The sequence below is a fragment of the Zootoca vivipara genome, chromosome 4 (genome assembly GCF_963506605.1).
Source record: "Zootoca vivipara chromosome 4, rZooViv1.1, whole genome shotgun sequence".
Lineage (NCBI taxonomy): Eukaryota > Metazoa > Chordata > Lepidosauria > Squamata > Lacertidae > Zootoca > Zootoca vivipara.
The window spans coordinates 19392501-19416198 of record NC_083279.1 but is presented as its reverse complement, the minus strand read 5'-3'; the positions used below and the strand labels follow the sequence as shown (position 1 = coordinate 19416198).

Below are 23698 nucleotides of genomic sequence, written 5' to 3'. Positions count from 1 at the left end.
GATTTCCCTCCCCAATCCGGGAAAAGGTGCTGGGAAGGGGGAGGGGGAACGACAAGAAGAAGAGGACGCGCGCCCGCTGCGCAGCTGCGCCCTCTCGCCGCCCTCCTCCGGATCCTGGCAATCACCCCGTCAGCTGCGCCTGGCTCCGCCCACTTCCGAATGGCCCATGGTCACACGAAAGGGAGGAGCGAAAGTGGAGTTGGTGGGGATGGGAAAACACACGACACAAACGGAGATATTTGTCATTAAGAGCTCGATTCGATTGGGACCTATATAGCGTCGTTGGCATCCGTCCATCTGAGAAACATCGGAAGCAAGGGGGCCAATCTGAATAAACTATGGGGAGGGGGCGGGTAAACCCCCACCCCGCAAAATCCATCCCAAGACGTCACACACACACACATTTGAATGGCAATGCGGCATGCCCATCAACTTCAGGGGCATATATTTTATTTGGGGGGCCGAGGGGACCTCAGCCCCTAGGAGTTGGCTCCTATGATTGAAAGAGTGCGCCATCGGGGGCGAAGCCAAGCGCTGTGGTTGCAGAGGTTGATGCGGGCGAGACATACCTATGTATGCATATGAATAAACATCTATAAGGGAGTTCGCTTTCCGAGTTTTCACAGAACTCTTTCGGGGAGGAAGGGAGGGGCGCCCGCCTCGTCGCCGCGCGCCAATAGGCCCGGCTTGGCTGCACGAGAAGCGTGGCTCCTCCTCGTGGCCTCGTCCTTTCCCTTTACGGACCCGTGCGCGGCGGCGGCGGCGGAGGAGGAGGGTCAGGATTCGCTCCTCCTCCAGGTTCACCCCTTTCCCAAACCCGGCTGTGTTGTGCGCCTGCCCGCCCTCTTCGGTGGCTTGCGCGCGCGCACAGACGCACAGAGACCCGGGAGTCCTCCGCCCGCCCGTCCCTTCCGTAGTCGGCTGGGAGCTAGCCTAGCCCTGGTGCGGATCGGGGTTGCGAGGGGGAAGGAGCACGCGGGGGTGGTGCTGGCGGCGGGGCTGCTGGTGATGGGGCTGAGGTGAATCCTTCCGTTCCTGGAACTGCTTCGAGAGAGAGAGAGGAGGAGGAGGAGGAGGAGGGAAGGAAGGCAAGAGAGGAAAGGAGAGGGGCCCGCGCGCAGGAGGGGCGGTAGCAGCGCTGCCTCTGCCGCTTCCGTCATCATGGCTCACTCCCCGGTGCAGCAGCCTGGCCTGCCGGGCATGCAGGTGAGAAACCAGCCGCTGGCTCCCTCCATCCTAAACCACCTCCCTGCATGGGCTTCAAACTGCATCCGAGAGGCCCCCCCAAAATGGGAAAGCAGGGGGGAGGTGGGTTTTTTTGGGTGGGGGGAACGGTCCGTTACACACACACACACACACACACATTTCCTCCTCCCCCCGGGCTAGTTTAGTGGTATGCAGGGGTTTGTTTCATCCCGGGGAGATGCTAACATTGGGTTGGGTGCGGGTGGGGGCTGGGTGAACCTGGCTAACTTGTAAAGGAGCTGGAGGGAACGTCTAAATGAGCAGTGGGAGTGTGTGTGTATGGGCGGGGGGGGGTGAGGGGACAGACTCCTAGAAATGCAGAGTCGAAAGGGACCGCGAGGGTCAGCTAGGCCGACCCCTTGCTGGGCAGGAATCTCCTGGTCCAACGTGGGGCTCGACCCTGAAATCTGCTCTGCCAACTATTCAGGCCGCTTATGGCAAAGGGAGGGGGTTGGTGCCTTGCTCAAGGTACAATCCAGATAGTTTGCTGTTTTAAATTAAGGGGCAATCCTTAATTTGTTTTGGGTTCTGCTGTCACCTGGGGTCTTGAGAGCAGCTAGCAGTAATGCAGCTGTGTATCCTGTGGCCAAGATCTTTTACAGGGCTGCCTTTAGAAACAACAACAACGCCCCCCCTCACAAAAAACCCATGTTCTGATCCACTACAGTTATCAGACAGTTATGGTCATCACATCTGGGTAAGGGTCAGATACTGTATGAGGTTTATAAAAAGGTACAAAGAGGTAACTTTTTGGGCTGACTTTGGCTGGTGTGTGTGCGAGACAGAGAGAAAGTGAATGAGTGTAATTTAGCAAGTTTTACCTTAAGTTTTTCTCCCTTTTTGTTTGTTTGTTAGCAAAATCCATATATGGCCTCCTTGATGTAATATTTGGTGTGTCTGTGTGTGTGGGAAACTTAACTGTAGAGTATTTAAAATACTAGCCGTCTCAGTAATTCTTTTCATGTTTTAACGAAGGAGTCCATCTTCAGCCTCATTTATTGTTACCCGAGAGTTTTCCATCTCTGTGGAAAACTTCTTGGAACTTGTTTTGCATCTGTAGTGTCTTAGCATTTGCATTAAGTAGTATAAAATAACATCTCTTTGAGTGTGCGTGGCAAACAGGGAAGAAGAGCTATGCTGTGAATTCGGATGTGCATTCCTATTTGTATGTTAAGATGAGAGTCTGGTTTTCCAAACTCAAAAGCACTGCATTTTGATGGCCTGCAGGATCCCAGGAAGTAATGGCACACATATAGGCCTTCCTGTTCTGGCCTGGTGTTGCTATGGCCTAGCAAGGAGAAGTAGTGCGAGGGAAGAAGGCCTGTGATCCACCAGACCAAGGGATAAGGGACTACTGTACATACACAAAAAGAGAGAACTTTCTTCTCAGCCAAGCTGAGTAGCAGAACTAACCCCGGACTGCAGCTTTCTTTTCTTTGCAGGCCATAGTAGATCTGAATGGGTTGGCTGTGCCTTGGCTAGAAAGGGGGCCCAAGAGTTGAGCTGTCTTTTCCCCCCTCTTAACTATGCCAAAAATGGGAAGGAGAAGCCAGGGAAAAAGTGTGCTTCCTTGTTCTGTACTTGGAAACAAGCAGGTATATTTTATTGGGGCACAGCTGAGACTACAAGCCCATCATTATGAGGTAAACTGTTGAGGCTGCATTACATATCATGCTTGAGGGTTTTTATGCAAACTTGTTTCACAGTACACTGGAGTTTCTGGGTCTTGTGAGGCTCTGGAGCCAATCAGAAGCCGAAAAGAGCAAGCAGGGTTAGGATGAGTGAGCTACTGCCCTCTAGAATGGAGGGAGGCTGCTTCTACAGGAAACTCTAGTACAGTACTGGTGCTCGTTGAGTGGCAGATCTGAGCCTTTTTAAGCGACATGCTGAAAAACGACATGGCCCAGAGTTCTTTTAATTCCTGCTTGGCATTTCCTGGGCACAGACACTTAGGAGTTAACAGGGGTGTAGTAGGTAACTGATAGCAAGAGAAAAGCAAAGCATTAGAACTACTGTGGGCAGTCAGATCCCAGGGACAGGTGAGACTAATAGTGCTCGTTTAGTAAATAGGTTCCAGCACAGATGTGAGTTGTAGCTGTGGTTGTTATCACTTGCACTCAGGCCCCTGAAAGCACCTTGCACAGCAAAAATTAAAAACGAGATTAAAATCATGTAAAAATAGCAAAAAAAAAACCTTAAACACTCATTCCAGCACTGTATTTAAAAGGAACAAGTCCTACCCACAACACTTAAAAGGTCTCACAAAGGCAACGGTAGTCCCAAAAAGGCCATGGTAACTGCCTTGGCAATTAAAAACCATAAACCTGGGTCAATGAGCAGGGTTTTGCCTAGCACCTAGAAGTGCAGCAATGACTCCTGGCATGCTTCGTTGGGGAGAGCCATTCCACAAGTGGAGCCATTGTGGAAAATGATTGTTCTCATGTTGCCACCCTGCGCACTTCCTGTGGAGAGTAAGCCCAAAGAAGGGGTGCAGGTTCTGGGTTGGTTCATGAGAGAGGCGTTCCTTGAGGTATGTGTTAGGCGTTCCTTGAGGTATGTGCCGCTGGTCCCCTAGAGCAGGGGTCCCCAGACTTACCGTGCGGCGGACCGGTGCCCGCCGCGCCGACCGTGTGGCGGGCCGGAGGGCAGGGGAGTGTGCGCGCAGCGGGCCGGAGGGCGGGGGAGTGCGCGCCCATGCGCACACGCACACGGGCGGGGGGGAAATCGCCGAAAATCGCTTGTGCGCATGCGTATGGGCCTCCCCCGCCCCGGAAGTGCACCAGAAATGACCTCTTCCGGGTCGGGAGAGGCCCATACGCATGCGCACAAAGGATTTTCGGCGATTTTTTGCCGATTTTTTAGATCGTCGCTGCGCCGCGCGCTGTGAGAGCGGGCGACGGCAGCGGGCGGCGGGGGTCGTCGCGGGCCGGATTGGAAGGCCGATTGGGCCGCATCCGGCCCGGGGGCCGTAGTTTGGGGACCCCTGCCCTAGAGCATCTTTATACGAATGTAGATTAGATTCTAGACATAGAATCAGCTCCAAATGGCATTTGCCAGTGCATTTGTGCTTATATACGTGCATGCCTTGCAGCTCTGTCCAAGCACAATTCAAAATGTTGGTGCTGGCCTTTAAAGCCCTAAACAGCCTCGGTCCAGTATACCTGAAGGAGCGTCTCCACCTCCATCGCTCTGCCCGGACACTGAGGTCCAGTGCCGAGGGCCTTCTGGCGGTTCCCTCGCTGCAAGAAGCCAAGTTACAGGGAACCAGGCAGAGGGCCTTCTCGGTAGTGGCACCCGCCCTGTGGAACGCTCTCCCATCAGATGTCAAGGAAATAAACAGCTATCTGACTTTTAGAAGACATCTGAAGGCAGCCCTGTTTAGAGAGGTTTTTAATGTTTGATGTATTACTGTGTTTTTAATATTCTGCTGGGAGCTGCCCAGAGTGGCTGGGGAGGCCCGGCCAGATAGCTGGGTATTAGTAATAAATTATGATGATGATGAAGAATTCAAGTCAGGTGGTCAAAAATGCAAGGGGTTTGAATACAGGGGACTAAAAGAAGCTGAGGAACAGCAGTCAATCCTCAAGTGTTTTCAAAATGGAAAATAGATTTTGGAAGCGAGGAGGCGTTTTTTACAAGTTGGACTGGGCCTATAGAAATGATGTTAGGGTGCTGCCTTGTACTGCTTTTGCCGAGCTGCTTCATAAATGGTGTGTTACAAGGAGGGCAACATCTGTTTCAGAAAAGGTCTTGGAGGCTGTTGAGTAACAAGGGATTATTCATAACCAGCTACTGGGAACCACTGGAGGGAAGTCATTTGAAGCCCTGTAGGGTTGCTGACATCATGTGATCAGATGGGTTAAAGGACACAGGATTAGGCAGGATATGATTCCTCCTTTTGAAATCTGGTGAAGTTCTTTACTAAAACAGGTTAGACAAGAGTTGCAGGGGCCAGGTGCAAGAGAGTGGCCAAGATGCAACACCATAATATCCTGGTTAAACTCAGAGGCTCTGTTTTCTAGATTTGTGCTTTTTGAAACTCTGCAAAACATATATTTTATAGTTCATGCGCTGGCGCATTGTCATGGAAAGGGAACCGAAAATAGTGATAACTGTAGACAATATATAATCTAAGCACATTTTCCCTTAAATTAATCATCCTGTTTTGAATGGCAAAAGGAAATTATGCCTGTTTTAAGATAACAATATTTCCATAGGAACATTTTGATTATATCTATTCCAATACAATTACAGTTTAAGTCTTAATCTTAGCATTCTCACTGCCCTCACAAATACTGTAAATTTCACCGAATATAATCTATCTCTTTTCTAACCAATCCTCAGAAATGCCTCTTTCTACACTTGCTGCTATAATCAGATAACAATAATAATCTTGCTTGTGTTTTGCTTTTCTTTAGGTATTTAATTCACTAGTTTTTGTTGGTTACCTGTTTGTCTTAACGCTAGTTTATATTGTCAATTATCCATATCCCTCTAGGGTTGGTAACACTATTGAAACTACAAGTCTTGGAAATAGGTTTGCAAAAGCTAGTTTTACACAGTCACACTCACATACGCACACCATCTTGGTTTGACTGCTCATTTGTAGTTGGGGGGGGAAACCCAAAAAGAACCCCAACTTTTAGAAAGTTTTTGGGCCTAGTTGCCTGGGAGTAATTCATAATGCTCTGCTGGCTAATTATAAGCTTGAATAAAGCACACACAGTAAAGGATTACATTCTCATCAATTTTAATAGCTCTTTCAGTTAGTTCTGTGAATCTGGTTCTGTAGAGCTCTGCTGTAAAGCTGAAAATGTAAAACTTTATTGCTGTTCGTAATAGAAAACTTGCCTCCCCAGAGAAAGCACATATGCTGCCTTCTTTTAGCATGTTTGTGTTGAGCTCTGTTGCTCTTAGCTAGTTATTCTATAGTTAAACAGAAATTTTATGTTGTCTTATGTTCAGTTTGGCATTTATATACATGCTCTTATGGAAGCCACTTGTAAAAATGAGTGGGAATATGAGGGGGGGGGGCTGTATATAGAAACTTCACAGTCCCAGTCTTGTGGTACAGTTACATTGCTGGGGGAAAGGGAACAGACCTTGGGGCTCTTCTTTGTGTGGTTAGTGCTTATGGACTAGATGGGCCCTTGTTATTTTTGAACAGGATAAAAGATTGGTCCCAGGGCATGGTCTAAGGCCTTGCAGAAAGTAAGCAGACCGCCTTGAGTACCATGAGGTGGAATATAAATGTCCTAAAATGTCAGAGGGCCTTCTGGTGGTTCCCTCACTGTGAGAAGCGACATTATAGGGAACCAGGCAGAGGGCCTTCTTGGTAGTGGCTCCTTCCCTGTGGAACACCCTCCAATCAGATATCAAACAGATAAACAACTTTGACTTTTAAAAGGCATCTGAAGGCGGCCCTGTTCAGGGAAGCTTTTAATGGTTGATGTTTGTATTTTTAGTATTTTGTTGGGAGCTGCCCAGAGTGGGTGGGGCAACCCGGTCAGATGGGTGGCTAATAATCATAATGCATTCAGTCATATTCAGATTTGACACTTTTGGAAAATTGGAAGAAAACAGTCTCTGTTTTCTCTGGCCATGTAATTTGTGTTTTAAAGCTAACACTAAATGCTTCATCAACACTTTCTGTTACTGCCGAGTAGTAGTTTGCATGAAATTTAGCCCTATGTTCCATTGAGTTCTAATAAATTAATTAGTTCAACATTTGACAGTTACCCAGGGTAGTTGTGGTGTCTGCTTCTAGTCAACTCTAAGCACAAGCTATACTGTAGCATACCTATGCTTGATCACAAAGCATCAACCCTCATCTCGCATATTGTGATGTCTTGAGGTTAGTTTGGGCACCATGGAAGCCAGTCAGTTGAAGGGGAGGGATCCAGAACGTGCTTGGGGCTTTCTTTCTCTGCATGTGTCATGGCCAAGCACATGTGGGCTTCTTAAATGTGCCTTGTAAACGATGTCAGCCATTTCTGTGCTTTTTTCTGTTATTAAAAGGTGGAATTATATGAAGCTGTACAGCATTGCATTCATGGCACAAAGTTCTCATGATGCACACATGCACTGCATTACAACTGCAGCAACAATCCTATATGTGAGGCTATTTCGGCCTTCCTCAACTTGATGCTTTCCAGATAGCCAACATTGAGGGTTGGTGGAAATTATGTTAGCTGGGGTTGATGGGAGTTGTGGTCCAAATTATCTGGAGGACACTATATTGAGGAAGTATAATGTATTATCAGGCATAGGCAACCTTGGCCCTCCAGATGTTTTGGGACTACAATTCCCATAATCCCTGACCACTAGTTCTGTTAGCTAGGGATCATGGGAATTGTAGTCCCAAAACATCTGGAGGGCTGAGGTTGCCTATGCCTGATGTATATAAAGTAGTCTGACAGCATACATTGGCAGTGTAAGCTAGACTCTGTCCCTACTAACTTGGGGGATGGAATTATAATGATAGAATTATTACCTTTCTAACACCCTTTTCTTCCTAAGATCATCCTTCTTTCTGCCTTTTTACTTTTTACCAGCATACATTTTACTTGCCCAAATCACCTTAATTTTTCAAGCCCTCAACTGCAACAGCTCTATATATCCAAATTCTTAAGTGCAGATCGTTCTATTCTTTAGCTTGTGGTTGGGATAGAACTTTGGTTTTCACAATGCACATTTTGGGTTCATTTAGACATTGGGGTTCTGGCACTTCATTTAGGGACACCCCTGCTTTTGCTTGTAGATCACATGGGGCTCAGTATCTAGGAAGGAGAATATTACAAAATTTGCAGTACGAAAACTTGTTTGCGAATAGTTTGGACATAGAATAGGCCTTCCCATGTTTGTTTGAAACGATTGTATTAAAACTGTCAACCTAGAATATTTGTACTGAACTGAGATCTGCGGTGTAAATCAAATTATTTGACGCTATAGTCCACTTCTGAGTGGACATGCCTACAAGAACACAGGATCATAAAGTCAAAGGTGTTTTTCTTTTCTGTATTCCTTCAGAATCTGAAAGCAGATCCAGAAGAGCTCTTTACAAAGCTGGAGAAGATCGGCAAAGGTTCATTTGGTGAAGTTTTTAAAGGAATTGACAATCAAAGTCAGAAAGTTGTTGCTATAAAAATTATTGATCTTGAAGAAGCTGAAGATGAAATAGAAGACATTCAACAAGAGATTACAGTGCTGAGTCAGTGCGACAGTCCATATGTTACCAAATACTATGGATCTTATTTAAAGGTAAGACTCGGCTTTATGTTGAAATGTCTTACTTAAAATATGCACGTTTTACAAATCAATATATTTGTGAAATTACAGAATAGCTTTTAGCAGAAGAAGGATGTTTTGAGTACTAGACTAAATGGATTGTTTACCTTTTCCTTAAGTTTTTTTGGGGAAAGCGTTACATACCGTGTTTCCCCTTTTTTAAGACACCGTCTTATAACTTTTTTTCTGAAAAAAAACACACGGTGTCTTATTTTCAGGGGATGTCTTATTTTTTTATTACCGATAGCCTACTGGAGGAAGGCAAACATTACAGTATATCCTGCTCTGCTCGCAAGAATTCCTAGAGGATCGCACTTTCCTGTTATTTATATAGCACTTTTATTTACATATTTAAAATTTCCAAGCTTGCTTGTTTCAGTTCTATACCACCTTTGCAGGTGGTTAATCAAGCTATTAACATGACAAATTAAAGCGAAAGAATATTAAAATGGACTTATCAATCAGCACAAAAAAGCAACCTAAAAGCCAGCATAAACACAAGCAGCATAAAGTACATGCAGGTCCTGCTGTCCACCTGCTCACTATCTACCTGTTCACTTATCCAAACAGAAATAATCATGAAAACCTGGCTACACACTCCACAGATTCAGATATCCAAAGAGCCGAAGATTGTCCACTTCTTTACTTGTTGTGCTTGGCTGGTCACTGGCAGCCATTTTTGGACAGAAACCATGGCAGGAGGGGACAGAGATAACCGATTCCCAAAGGCATCAATGGAAATTGTGGGTTTGTTTGCAAACATTTGCCTAACGAATGATTTCCAGGAAATGTATTGTGGATGGCTAGCAGGATCTGCTGGTAACAAAGCATTGATGGTGACTGTTGAAGGGCCTTGAGTTTACGATGTTTATTCCCCAAGCCTTGTCATTTTGCAGTCTCCCATTGCCCTCACAACAGCCAACAATAACAGTATACAGTATACTCTGCCCGGTGCTGCTGGGCGCTCCTGAGCGCTCGGCGCTGCAGCAGCCGGTTCCGGGCGGCGGGGCGGCATTCCAGGAAGAGGCGAGGCCGCTGCCTCGGGCGCTCCGCCCAGCGCTGCCGTGTGCTCCGCGCAGCAGCAGCCGGTTCTGGGTGGCGGGGCGGCAGGCCTCCTTCTCCTGGCTCAGGCACTCCGCTCACAGCTGCAGCAGCAGACCCTGAGCTGGCTCGGGCGTTCCACGCGGCGCTGCTGAGCACTCCTGGCCTGGGTGCTCTGCGGGAAGGTGCCGCCTGAGGGAAAAGAAGGCGAAGTTCGAGGGCGGCGGCGGCTCCTCAGGGGCTGCCAGATGGGGGGCAATTCCGGGCTCGCTCTTTCCTGGATACGGAGCCCAAACTCCGAGGATGCGGAGAAAGCGACCCACCCCCCCAGCCGCCTGTTCCTCCGCCGCGGCTCCTTGCGCCTCCCCGGGGCCAAGGCACCCAGCGGTTCGCTCACAAAGTTGTCCTTTAAGGGAGGGAGAGAGGAGGCGGGGCGGCTGGGGGTGACTGAGGGGAGAGAGCCCAGGTTTGGGCAGGACGGTGGCTAGCGCGGGGCGCTTTTCCCTCGCGTGGTGGGCACTTGGAGAAAGGGGCTCTTTCTCTACCGTACCTGCCACGGAGGGCGGGGTGGCAGGCTGAAATCACTTCAAATGGCGTTTTTAAACGCCATTTTCCCTCCTCAGGGCTGACTTAGCTGCGTTCCTCCTAGGCGCGCGCTACAGCTGATCTGCAGCTCTGTTCTCTGCTTCCTTGCTTAGCCAGCGTCTGGGCGCTCTGAGCGCTCGCCGCTGCTGAGCGCTCCGCGCTGCAGCAGTCAGTTCCAGGCCCCAAGCTGGCAGGCATGGGGGGTATGTCTTATTTTCGGGGTATGTCTTATATTTCTCAACTGCTTAAAATTGCTGCCCTGGCTTACTTTATGACTACGTATTAAAAAAGGGGAAACACGGTAGTGTCCTTTTATTTAGATATTGAAGTGTTATTAATTTATGCGTTCAGTATTGATAAAAGTAAAACTTTTTTTAAATGAAATGTAACAATCCTGGAGGCTGTGTGTGTGTGTGTGTGTGAGAGAGAGAGAGAGAGAGAGAGAGATGTATGATATTATACATACACACTCCTGCTTGTTTTTACACCAATGCTAAACTTCTGCCAAAGAGAGGGCACTGATTGCTTGATATCCTTGATGCCTCTACTCTAGTGTTTCATTTAAATTTCTGAGGTTTTGAATTTCTGAGTTTTGAATTTATGTTTAAATTAGGTATTTTGTATGTTGTTGCTGTTTTAAGCAACTTTGAGATTTAAATGGTGAAAAGTGGGTTATAATTTTTTAGAAATATATTTTACCCAGGGTTGCCTGCATGGCACTGGGAACCGGGCCAGTGAAATTCCATTTGCGCAGTGGAGAATGTCTAGGTGCTTCTCCAGTGGAGCTCCCCAAGTCCCCTTGGACCCCGAAGCTTCAGGTTTTTGAACCCCCAGAAAGGCCTGGGATGTAGTGATAGGAGAATTGGAGAAAATCACAGGAAAGCAGTTTTTAGGCTCTGGAGCCTTGTCTGATTTCCACTCATGTATTTCAGTTAGAATACATGTGAACATGAAAGTCTTAACTGGATTGCAGATACTAGTTGTCCCCAATAATTTAATATCTGTTGCCCACCCTCCATTCCAGGGTCCCAGGGCAGGTTACAGCGATTCAAAACACAACCTTAAAAACAGTTTAAAGTAAGTTAGAATCACTAAAGTAAGGTGGATTCTAAAAATACACATCTCATGTGTCAAAGGCCCAGATAAAATGTGTGCATCTTCAGCATTTCCTGTGTGGGAAGGAATTCCACAATTTAGGGGCTACCATAGAGAATTCCCTCACCCAAACCACCCTCACCTGGGTAGTGGCAGTGGAACTACCAAAGCACCCTCCTACCACTGCTGATCTTAACACCCAAGAGCAGGCATCCCCAAACTTCGGCCCTCCAGATGTTTTGGACTACAATTCCCATCTTCCCTGACCTCTGGTCCTGTTAGCTAGGGATCATGGGAGTTGTAGGCCAAAACATGTGGAGGGCCGCAGTTTGGGGATGCCTGCCCAAGAGAGTCTGTAGAGAAGGCCGTGATCTCTCAGATATTTGGGGCCTACGTTATTTAGGGTTTTGAACACTAAGCGTGAGCACCTTACTCACGTTGGACCCAGAAATAAACTGGCAGCTAATGCAGCTGTTTCATGAGCTGTCTATATGAGTTCTGAATGGAACCTGAGCTAGGAATCTGGCCACCGCATTTGGGACCAGTTTAATATTTATTCCACGAGTTACATACAGGTACTTTTATTTGAATGTACAGAAATTGGTTCTCTTTGATGCTAGCAAACTGGAATGAGGAACTGTTTTGGCAAGGTTTTCTTTTTGCGTCAGTGACGATGATTACCTCAGGATGATACAGCTTGGAGACATATTTACTCAGGCCTTCATGCATGTGAAACTAGAATATGGCCGTGAAGTTTTTCAAAGCATAATGATAGTGTGAAAATAGAGTGGAAATATGGTTGGGTGGTGTGCTCTTGTACTTTGTCTAACTTACTTCTGGCTCTTAGATGGTGGAACGTCTAATAATGAGTTGGTTTGATGTGTTGGGTGCCATGATGATGAGCAATACAAGAGCTGCATTCAACAGATAACTGGCCGTTTTTATCAATCCCTTCGTCTTAGCTTTCCATAGAGTGATTAAAACCAATAGGCTTTACTTTACTCAAATACATGTTTCTTCTAAAAAGCAGAGCAAGTTCAAAAACAGGAAAATGAAATCTTGCTGAAAAGGGGAGAAGGTGGCTCTTGTATTGGAAAAGAATGCAATAAAATTGTTTCCTTGTCCCGTATTTACTGCATTCTTATTCTATCTTTCATTAAACCAAAACCAAGGGGGCTTAGAAATAATACACAGAGCTTAAAATCTCAATGGAAAATCCAATGTTTTTTTTTGGGGGGGGGAATGAAACAAAACATTTAACAAAGCCACAGACTTCTGTAGGCTTAGCATCGTCTTTCCTTACTCTGCAGTGTTTGAGTGGTTTCTGCAACACTTCCTAGTTCAATATAATAGATTGTGCTTATATCTCTTTTTCCATTTTAATCTGCTGAATGATCATTTGTCATGCCACTGTATGTTCTGTATTTGTGAGAATGCATCATATGCTATAGATCAGAAGTGATGATCTTGATCGGTCTTCTCTATCTCAAGTGACATTCTTGATGGCCGTAAAAAAGAGAAAAAACCCAGCAATATCATGGTTGTTTTGGTTCCCCCCCAAAAAAGAATAATCCCAAGGGCATTTTATTTAAACATTTAGGTTTACATTTCACATTAATTCCATGGCTTCTGGAAGCTTACAAAAATATGTGTAATTATATATTTTTAGAAAGGACCCAGAAATAAAAGAAAGAAACATAACCCTTCTTTGAAAACATTCCAGAAAGAGGCCGCGGAGCAATTAGTAATTGTGATATAGATCTTCGTGGGAGGACTGAGAGCACAAACTTCTAGTAGTTTATGGTCTTAATAAATCTCTGCTAATCCAGATTTAGCAGATCCGAACCTGCAGGGCGGTGTTAAATTGAGATTACTTCATAAATCAGGGTGGCCCAATTTTTCGCATCAAGTGGGCCGCAAAAGTACTTTGACCCGGCACCCAGGGGCCACACACTGCCTTGTCACGTGGGGTGAGGGGCAAGGCCAAAACAGCCCACCCCCAGCCCTCATTGTGCCTTCCCAAAGCAAGGTGCCAGGCTCTGGGAAAGAGGCACAAGGTTCTGGTAGGGTCCTAGAGCCCTCCTATCTCCTTAAAAACAAAACCAAACCATTTTTAATTGGTTTTAAAAAATACAAATACAATAACCATTAAACACTTACGCAGCAGTACATATAATGGTGTTTGTTTTACATACACTTAACACTTTCAGCATTTAAACATAACGTAACCACTCCACTGAGAATATTGAGCAGTTGGTATAGGAAAGGTCTTGATTTCTGGTCATTAACATAGTTAAAGAAAGGGGTCCACATTTCTTGGAAGGTGTCTCTGTTCGTTATGCCTCGAATGTGTCTGTCCTCCTGCTTCTGGTGATGCTCAGACATTGCTATATCCCAGATATTATTTTCCCATATGTTCTTATCTTCTTCCCAAAGCTGGGAAAGCGCTAATTTGACTGTGGAAAGGCAAAACTCTGGGGCCCCCCCTTCTCAAAGCCCAGCCCTTCACTCACCCACCTTGGGGAAGGCAGAGCAAGGGCTGGAGGCATCAAACATCGCTGAGGGGCTCCCAAAAAGGCCTCAGGGGTTGCTCATTGGGCCATCCTCCCATAAGTGATTAGAAGTCCCCAATACATAAGTCCATTTGAATGTCATGGAGGTGATCAACATGAGATGAGGCATATAAGACCAGTTCCGCAGCTTCAAAAATGATTTCCAGCCAGTGGACAATTGGCTCGAACAGGTTCCATAGCCACACTCATAACATCTTCCCTGTGGGCCCTGCTTAGCTGCCAAGTATCCCGTTTTCCGCGGGAAACCGCCGGATTTTAATCTGTTTCCCGCTGTTCTCCCGAATGGGAAAAAATCCCAGGAGCCCAGGAGAAATCCCAGGAGCCTCCATTTGGGGGGTCGCTCTGCCATAGCTGCCAAGTCTCCCGTATTCCCCGGAAACCCCCGTTTTTCCAGCTGTCCCCAGCCGGAAAAACGGATATCCCCCCCCCCGGTTTATTCTGGTGCGACGGCCATTTTGGAACTGGGCGGAGCATGCTCAGAAGCGACTTTTGATGCTGCTCTGCCCAGTTCCAAAATGGCTGCCGCGCGACTTCTGGTGCGGCGGCCATTTTGGAACTGGGCAGAGCAGCATCAAAAGTCGCTTCTGAGCATGCTCCGCCCAGTTCCAAAATGGCGGCAGCGCTACTTCCGGTCTGCTACTTCCGGTCCGATCCCTTATTTTTCCGGCAGGAACTTGGCAGGTATGCGCTCTGCCCATGTGTGGGCACCGGAAATCGGGCAGAGCGGCACCAGAAGTCGCTTCTACACATGCCCGGCGACCATCTTGGTGGTGGCTGCATGGCAACGGCCATCAAGATGGCCACCGGGCATGCGTAGAAGTGACTTCCGGTGCCGCTCTGCCTGATTTCCAGTGCCCACACATGGGCGGAGTGGCCCCAGAAGTTGCTTCTACGCAACTTCTGGTGCCGTGCTGCTGCTGATACCACATTTTTCAGCGGGAGACTTGGCAGGTATGGGGCCCTGCTACCTGTCACAGGTGCCACTCCCTCTCTTTGGACTGAATATCTTAAGCCGGGTTGTTCTTTGCCGGGAACCTTATGCTATGAATTGTATCCAAAGGTGCTGGGGCACCGGTGGAACATTGCTTGTGTGATGGAACAAACCCTTCTCCTTTCTTCCATGCATTGTTGAAATCTGCTCCCAACTGTTGGGGGGCCCCTCCAGAACAGATATTGGAGGCACGGGAAGCCTGCAGAGAGGATTTGAGAAAAGGACAGCCCCATTGCTTGAGTAGAACCACCCACACAGTGTTGGCTTACAAACCTCTATACTATTTGTTTATTTCCCTGTGGAGTCATTGGTGTCTTGGGTTGTGAAGCTTTGGGTGGGGAGTGTTTGGGTTGGTGGTGGTTCTGGCAGTATCTGTTGGGCTGTGTGGCAGACTCTTCTGCAGCATTACGATGTGGAGTCACAAGTCCCCTCAGAGCTTTCTGGTATTTTCTCTTGATTCAGTGATCTAGTTGCTGCTCAAGGCCAGGCCAGGGTTATAAAAGTTGGGAATTCCCCGCAAGGCCAGCTGATAGGTTTGATGGAGTTCTTTCAGGAAAATGGTGAGAGAGATTTGTTTTCGCTGATAGTTCTGCTTGCTGTATATACACAGGCATGGTTTCTTCATTCTTTTTCCAGCTCAACTCTGAAAGCGCTGGTTGACTGCAAAGCGGACATTGACCCAGAATATACCAGATCAGCATATGCACTTCTGGCTTGTAGTGTCCCTTTTCCATTTCACATGGGTAGTCAGGGCTTACATAAATGTTTCCAGTGTTAAATGCAGCAGCTGCAATGATTCCTTTGTTTAGGAAGTTCTGAGGGCCTTCTGGCAGTTCCCTCACTGCAAGAAGTGAAGCTACAGGGAACCAGGCAGAGGGTCTTCTCAGAAGTGGTGCCCACCCTGTGGAATGCCCTCCCACCAGATTTTGTAATGTTTTATTATGTTTTTGTATATGCTGCAAGCTGCCCAGAGTGGCTGGGGTAACCCAGTCAGATGGGAGAGGTACAAATAATAAAATTACTACTATTATTACCGTGTTTCTCATATTATAAGACACGTCTTATATTTATTTTTTCCTCAAAAAAACACACTATGGCTTATTTTCAAGGGATGTCTTATTTTTTTCCTCCTCCTTCTGCCGCGGCCAGCATTGCTGCTGCGCCTATCACTATGTCTTATTTTCGGGGTATGGCTTATATTCCTTGAATGCTTAAAAATCCTGCTATGGCTTATTTTATGGGTATGTCTTAAAATATGAGAAACAGGGTAACATGTTCTCAGCTTTAATAATAGGTAATAGCGCTTGAATGTCGCCAGTTCTGTCTCATAGCACCATGTGAATGCAGTGTGCATTGCATTTATTGCTTGAATTTCAATTTGCATTATGCTGGATGTTCCACGGTCTTTTCTCTGATTTAAGCCAGGGATTGGCACAGAAGTGGTATGGCTAGGACAGGGGAAGTTGGGTATTGCACAAGCAACCTTAATCTGTCAAAATTCTACTCTCATTGCATACCTTTTGAGCAGTAGAGTAGAAGCCAGAGCTGTTCTGGCAATGAAACCTGTTTTTTTGTGATCACCTCCCTGGTTCTTTCCTACGCCTTCATGAAAGGCCTTTTGAGGCCAGTTCTACAGCATTCTTGGGCGTTATGCTATTTTGAAAACTCGGTGAGCTTCATTATTTAGAAGCGTCTAACCTTGGTATGCAGAACCTCTTGTCGAAAAGCAGAATCACATTCCCTTATTGCCATGGCTTTCAACTGTTGTGCTGTGGCACCCTGGAATGCATTGAATGATAGTCAGGGTCCCTCCTTCCTTCCCTCCCTCCTCTGATGCCCTCTTCTGTCTCTGCCTCCCAAAGGCTTGCACGGCTGTTTGTTGCAGCAGCCCTGGCTACATGCTCCCCAGGCGAATGGTGCCTCTGTGCTGGCCAGGGGGTGCAGGGGGTCAGGAGCTTGTGGTAAGCAAGCAAGTGGGTGAGGGAGCTCAGCCCGCCAGCCTGCCAGCCCTTGGGAATGGACAAACAAGTCCCAGGCCCCTGTGGGGCAGTTTGAGGAAGCAGGGGGGCAGTTCAGAGATTAGGGGCAGCAGCAGCAGCTGCCCAGAGGACTCCCAAGGAGAGGGGAGAGGAGGCTGAGGGAACACTGCACAAGGGAGGGTGTTCAGAAAAGGATGAGAGTCTACCAGCTCTGCAGGCAAGGGGGGACATAACTGGGGCCCTGAGCCGCTCAGGGGTGCTGCAGAAAGAATGTAGTTAGTCAAGGGAGCTGTGGACTCAAAAAGGTAGAAAAGCTCCGCCGCATTGCATGCCTTCAGACCATTGTTTTAGGCTGTTTGCGACATGGAATCAGTGCCTGCTCAGCATTCAGGCTTTTCGTGCTGCAAAAGGGTTTTTCATCTAGTACAGGGGTAGGCAACCTAAGGCCTGTGGGCCGGATGCAGCCCAATCGCCCTCTCAATCCGGCCCACGGGCGGTCCGGGAATCAGCATGTTTTTACATAAGTAGAATGTGTCCTCCTATTTAAAATGCATCTCTGGGTTATTTGTGGGGCCTGCCTGGTGTTTTTACATGAGTAGGATGTGTGCTTTTATTTAAAATGCATCTCTGGGATATTTATGGGGCATAGGAATGTGTTCATATTTTTTTTTCAAAATATAGTCCGGCCCACCACATGGTCTGAGGACACGGCTGAAAAAGGTTGCTGACCCCTGATCTAGTAGGTGAGAGAGACAAGTTGGTCTAATGAAAAAGAACGCAGTACCTCCTCTGTACTTGCTAATCTCTAGAACCACCTAGATGACCAATATTTACATCGTAGTATAGGTATAGGTCTGGAATCAGAACAGTGACTTGCTTTAAAAAAAATAAATATAGCATATCTGTGTCCCTCTTTCAGCCTTGGTGCAAGTAGTAGTTGCTGCTCAGTTAGGAACTTGTTGCATCATTGGGGGAATTTGAGTCAGGAGGCCATCCACTTGCCTGATGAGTAAGAAGAGGCACCTTTGCCACGTAGGTGAGCTGAGGTACAGGTTCCCTTTGCTGTTGTGTGATTCGGGGAATGTATCCTCTCTTCCTTCTATAACATCGATCTGTGTATTTGAGTCTATATCATGTCCCAGTAGGTAGCTCTGGACCATTCGGCTTTTTAAAGCAAGACTATGAAACCCAAGTTATACCTCCTCCATGGGTCATACAGTGTAGTCACACAAATCCCATGTACAAGTACTATCCCACTTAGTACCGGGGTTAAAAACTTAGATATATAAGCTAGGTGCTAAATTTCAAATGATGGACTGTCATCTAGCTAGTGCAGATGACAGCTTTGAGCTAGGTTAGGCTAAAGAAGAAAAGACACTTGATCCATGGACAGTCCACATATTTATTGGCCTATTCCAACTTCTTTTTCTTAATGGCGATTGCTGCACAGAAAAAGCATTTTGGTTCCAGAAATTCATTCTGATTGTGCCTGATAGAATTATACAGGCTGGGGTGTTAGTGTGTGGAAGCTGTCCAGATCCAATGATCCCCAGATGGTGGAGATGTCAGGCACCATCCTGGTGACAAGGCATCTTCACTTGGTCACAAGTGGTCAAAAAACCAGGTGCAAAAGATACCTGGCTAATTTCGAACACTGCTAAGTACATTCTGTTTGGAATGTTGTGTGGTATTGAGGGATGTACGCAGGATCAATGCTGTTCCATTGTTCCTGTGTTGACCTTATTCAGTAACAGCTCACTAGTTTGACTTTTCATACCTTTGCATCTCTAAGGGGAATACACACATCGTAACATGTTTTAGTGCCTGCATTTCAAAAACCAGTCGATATCTGTAAATGTCTTTATCTGTACTACAGAATACTCTATAATTGTATACAGTCGTACCCTGGAAGTCGAACAGAATTCATTCCGGAAGTCAGTTTGACTTCCAAAACCAAAGCGTGGGTTCTGATTGGCTCTAGGAAGCTCCTGCAGCCAATCGGAAGCCCCATTGGATGTTCAGCTTCCAAAAATAGTTCGCAAAGTGGAACACTCACTTCCAGGTTTGTGGCGTTTGGGAGTCAGAACATTCAAGAACGTTCAAGAAATGTTCGAAAACCAAGGTACGACTGTACTTAATAGACCTGCTTCTACTGTAACAGAATAGGAATACTATTTCACCACTAGATGGCCCTGAATTATTAGTCTATTTTGTGCAAGGAAGGTGTATGGTCCCTCTCTCAAACTTATTGGCTAGTCAGCTTTCTTTTAAAAGTCTATTTAAACTCAGATGGAGGAGGGGGGAAATATACTGCTCATTCTGCCAATCTTTAGGGTTTAGAGTAAGTAAAATACTTTATGGATGTGATAAAAAAGACTACTTAAAATATTGCCAGATCCAAAGGATCTAAAACCCGGACTACTTGGAGCCAAAGGGCGGATAATGGATTGAGATTGAATCCCGACAAGACAGAAGTACTGTTTCTGGGGGACAGGGTGTGTGCACAATTCAAAGTGTTGGTGTTGACCTTTAAAGCCATAAACGGCTTTGGCCGTGCATACCTGAAGTAGCTTCTCTTCACCCCCAACATTCAGCCTGGACACTGAGGTCCAGCTCCAATGACCTTCTGGCAGTTCCCTCACTGCGAGAAGAAGAACCCCCTCCCATCAGATGTCAAGGAGATAAACAACTATCTGCCTTTTAGAAGACATCTGAAGGCAGCCCTGTACAGGGAAGTTTTAAATGTTTGATGTCTTAAAAAGGTAAAGGCCCCCCTGACCATCAGGTCCAGTCGTGTCCAACTCTGGGGTTGTGGCGCTCATCTTGCTCTATAGGCCGAGGGAGCTGGCGTTTGTCCGCAGACAGCTTCCGGGTCATGTGGCCAGCATGACAAAGCTGCTTCTGGCGAACCAGTGCAGCGCACGAAAATGCCGTTTACCTTCCCACCAGAGCGGTCCCTATTTATCTACTTGCACTTTGATGTGCTTTCGAACTGCTAGGTGGGCAGGAGCTGGGACCGAGCAACGGGAGCTCACCCCATTGCAGGGATTCGAACCGCCGACCTTCTGATCAGCAAGCCCTAGACTCTGTGGTTTAACCCACAGCACCACCTGGGTCCCTGTTTGATGTCTTACTGTGTTTTAATTTGTTGGAAGGCGCCCAGAGTGGCTGGGGCAACCCAGTCAGATGGGCAACGTATAAATAATGTATTATTTATTTATTTATTTATTATTATTTATTACTGCTACTAAATGGGACACCTGTCCAAGAGGCTTACATAATGGGCCTGAGACAAGGTGGAATGGTAACACTGTTTTGACAACTGAAAATGAGCCAGAGGGAGGATGAGATCTTGGGGAGAACTGTTCATATACTTAGGCAAATACTCTGTTTCATAACTGACTGTAATGTGTCAGTAACAATACAAATATAATGCAAATATTGTCCAAGTGGCAGTTCATACTATAAAGCAGCGGGAAGAGAAGGGAGGCAGAAGCTGAAGAAAGACCTGTGAGTGGAGAGGAGAGTGTTGTCCTTTTCCCATTCTTGGAGTTTCCTGTGGGAAACTCACCAAACAAGCTGCACCTGGAACAGTACGGAGAGTGCAGCTGACTGCTCAATGGACATGGCTGTGCTGGACAGCCTGAGGAAGCTCTGCCCACCTTGCCCATGAAAAAGAAAGTCTAGAGTGAGAGACTAGGGCTATGTCCGCAGCAACCCTGCTCTTTGTGAGACTTTTGTGGGTGGGCTGAGAGTTTGTTTGGACTCTGGGTGAGTTCCAGGGTGGAGCCCTGGGTGAGAGCCAGGAAGCTGATAGGGAGGGTGTGTCTAGAGGCAAAAGAACTGATATTGTCTTAGATTTATTAGTAATGTTGTATTAATGCAATTTTTTGTAGTATTTTGTAGTATTTTGTAGTATTTTTTGTAGTATTTGTTGCTTAGGCTGTCTGTTGTTGCTTTAGTTTTTTGTACACCGCTTAATATCTATCTGTCTATCTATCATCTCTATAGTGGTACCTTAGTTCTTGAACTTAATCTGTTCCGGGAGTCTGTTTGACTCCCCAAACCATTCGAAAACCAAGGCATGGCTTCCAAGTGGCTGCAGGAGCTTCCTGCACTCAATCGGAAGCTGCAGAAGCCATGTCGGATGTTTGACTTCCAAAAAACATTAGCAAACTGGAAAACTTCCGGGTTTGCAGCTTTCGGGAGCCAAGCCATTCGGGTAACCAAGGTACCACTCTATCTATCTATCTATCCATCTATCTATCTAATCTTAAGCAATAGAGAAATGATATAAATGAATAAAAACCTTCACTTTGTTGGACATTGCTTGCATGTCAGGGTAAAGCTATTTGCGTTTCAGCTCCTTTGTTAGCCCATGTTTGAGTTGCATCAGTCCTCAGGTGTGAAATTGTTTCTGCTTTCTTTGCATTCTGCTTTGGATTCTCTCTCTCCTCCCCGACCCCCTTTGTGGTTTACTATTTTGGATGAATGGGAATCTTTCATTGAAAAGGGCAAATGTGCTATGTGCAGAACCAGAATAACTTATCTGATAGCAGGGATCTTTGGGGCAGCTTGCAGTAAGAATGGGTTGTTTAGAAGATAACATTGGAGCTCAGTAATTCTCCCATCAAAGGGATGTAGTCCAAGGGCAGATAGCATCCATCATGATACAAGGGACTTCACAAGAGGTAAGCATCTTAGAAATGCTCACCAGCCAATGGCTTCTAATCAGTTCTGCAACCTGTCTTGAGAATGATCTTCAGCCCAACATTTTCATCTCTCAAAGGTTTCCTTGGGGGGAAATATAGAAAACCTCTCAAAGGTTTCCTTGCGAGATTATAGAAACCCTATAATCCCTAAAATTGCACCTTCTGATTCCAGGCCTTTTCATGTTAAAGGTGGTACAGTACAATTGGCAAGGTCAATCTACTGTATATTCCTGCGTATAAGACTACTTTTTAACCCAGGAAAATCTTCTCAAAAGTCGGGGGTCGTCTTATACGCCGGGCCGTAATTCTTATTCGGCGAGTATATCCTAAACTCTATATTTTAACTGGAAAAGTTGGGGGTCGTCTTATACGGCCAGTCCGTCTTGTATGCCGGAATATATAGTTAATGCAAGGAAAGAGAGGAAGCTTCTCATATGTTTAATCATGAAAATGCATCATTGGTACTTGGATCTGCAGCAAAACTAGAGCTTCGGTGTCTGGGCTCATCTCTTAAGTGGATACCACGTTGATTTGACGTACCACAAATGAGTATTTCTGCTTTATGCTCCCTCTGATCTTTACCAGTCCTTTTCCGCAACATTGGACAAGTTGCTTAAGTGGGACTCAGCAAGAACAGAAGAAAAACAGCTCACTCACTCATCTAGTGAAATCGACTCCAGCCCATAAAAACCTAGGCTTCAGTAAACCAGTTAGTCTTTACGGGTTTTCGTTGTCTGCATTTCTTGCTGCATGAGACTAATGCTGCATTTTTTTTAAAAGAAGCATCTTCCAACCCTAGTTTTTGTTGATGATGCCACAGACTTGATTTGCAAAGGTGTTTTTGTTTTTTAATGTTTATAGTGTTACCTGGAGAAGTGAGATTTAACAACCGGAAGATAGTGATCAAAGGAAACATAGATAAAAGGGTTGCAGAGGTTAGTCTGTGAATGTAGGAGTAAAACATTTGGTACTCTCACTTTCTTAGTGGACGACTTCCAAGCATTTTACTTGTAGAGGCCTTTAGAACATTGTAGGTTACATTGTTTATTAGAACTAATACAGAAAAGGAAATGAAGGACTTTGTCTGCGATTGTTTAGTTCCCCAACCACAGGCCAAGGATCCTGTCTAAAGCATCTCTGTTGCAAAGAACAGTCCACTCTCAACTTCAGTGACAGATTCCCTTCTTTGCAGGACTTTGATCTAAAGAAGCTAACTCACTAACTCCTCCTGCCTTGGGGATCAAGTCTGCTTCAAGTCATTTAATCAGTATTTTTGGACATATTCTATTGGGCTAGAAATTTCATGTAAGTTCAGGTAATTGATTCCCATGCTTCTTCACTCCTGGAGTTCAAAGGTTCTTCCAAATGTGGGTGCAGGATGTCATCATCTCTTATAGTAGAGAAAAGCTCAGCCTTGTTTTTAAGAAGTCTTATTTCCCATTTTCTCCTCCAAACTGAGCAAACATACTGGTCTTTCCTCCTGCTTTTTACGAGCCATCAGTTTTAGGCCTCTAATCATCTTTATTTCGTTTCTATGGATACTTCCAGATTTTTGTCCCAAATGGATGTGACCAGAGTTGAATATGACACAGATATCATCCATTTGAATATAATGGGAGAATTAGCATGAATCACCTCTCCTTTCTTACTTGCAATAACCTTTTGAATGCAGCTCATGTGATACTGGCTTCCCCCCAAACTGTTTCTTTGGCTCTAAAACTTCATGCTCACATATTTTAATGTTGTAATTCCTCCTTGTGCCAATTGCGGGATACAGGTCATTTACCTGAGCTCTTCCTCCATAAATATCATCTTCCAGTTTTGAGAACTATAGAGAAAACTTTCTAGAAAAGGGGAAAAGAGGCACCATTGCTCTGAAAGTAGGCCAAATACTCAAGAATGTAGTGAACCTTACACTTGTTGAAATGATGGTAAGACATTAACGAGCAATACATTTAGGTAGAGATCTCAGGTGGTTCAACGGGTCAGTCCATATGACCTTCTGGCTTTGAACCAGAAGGTTGGTGGTTCGATCCCACCAAGGGACAGCTGTGGACAGGATTCCAGCATTGCAGTGGGTTGAGCTATATGAGGTTGGGGTCCCTTCCAACTCTACAGTTCTGTGATTCCGCGAGGTTATGGGGGGTTGTTGATTATTGAGGGGGAGAGTTGATGAAAAGCAGTTGCAAA

General features: G+C 46.0%; 1 protein-coding gene across 3 annotated transcripts in view; it reads left to right on the top strand.

The window, feature by feature from the left end:
- Positions 1-806: 806 nt before the first annotated feature.
- Positions 807-23698, top strand: part of STK24 (serine/threonine kinase 24) — a 44699-nt gene continuing 21807 nt past the window's right edge. The window contains exons 1-2 of one of the 3 annotated variants that reach the window (XM_035114364.2): positions 807-1206; positions 8275-8505. In XM_035114364.2, the coding sequence (XP_034970255.1) occupies positions 1162-1206; positions 8275-8505 (276 nt within the window). In that variant the 5' untranslated portion in view covers positions 807-1161. The other 2 variants (XM_035114366.2, XM_035114365.2) reach the window with 2 other exon arrangements.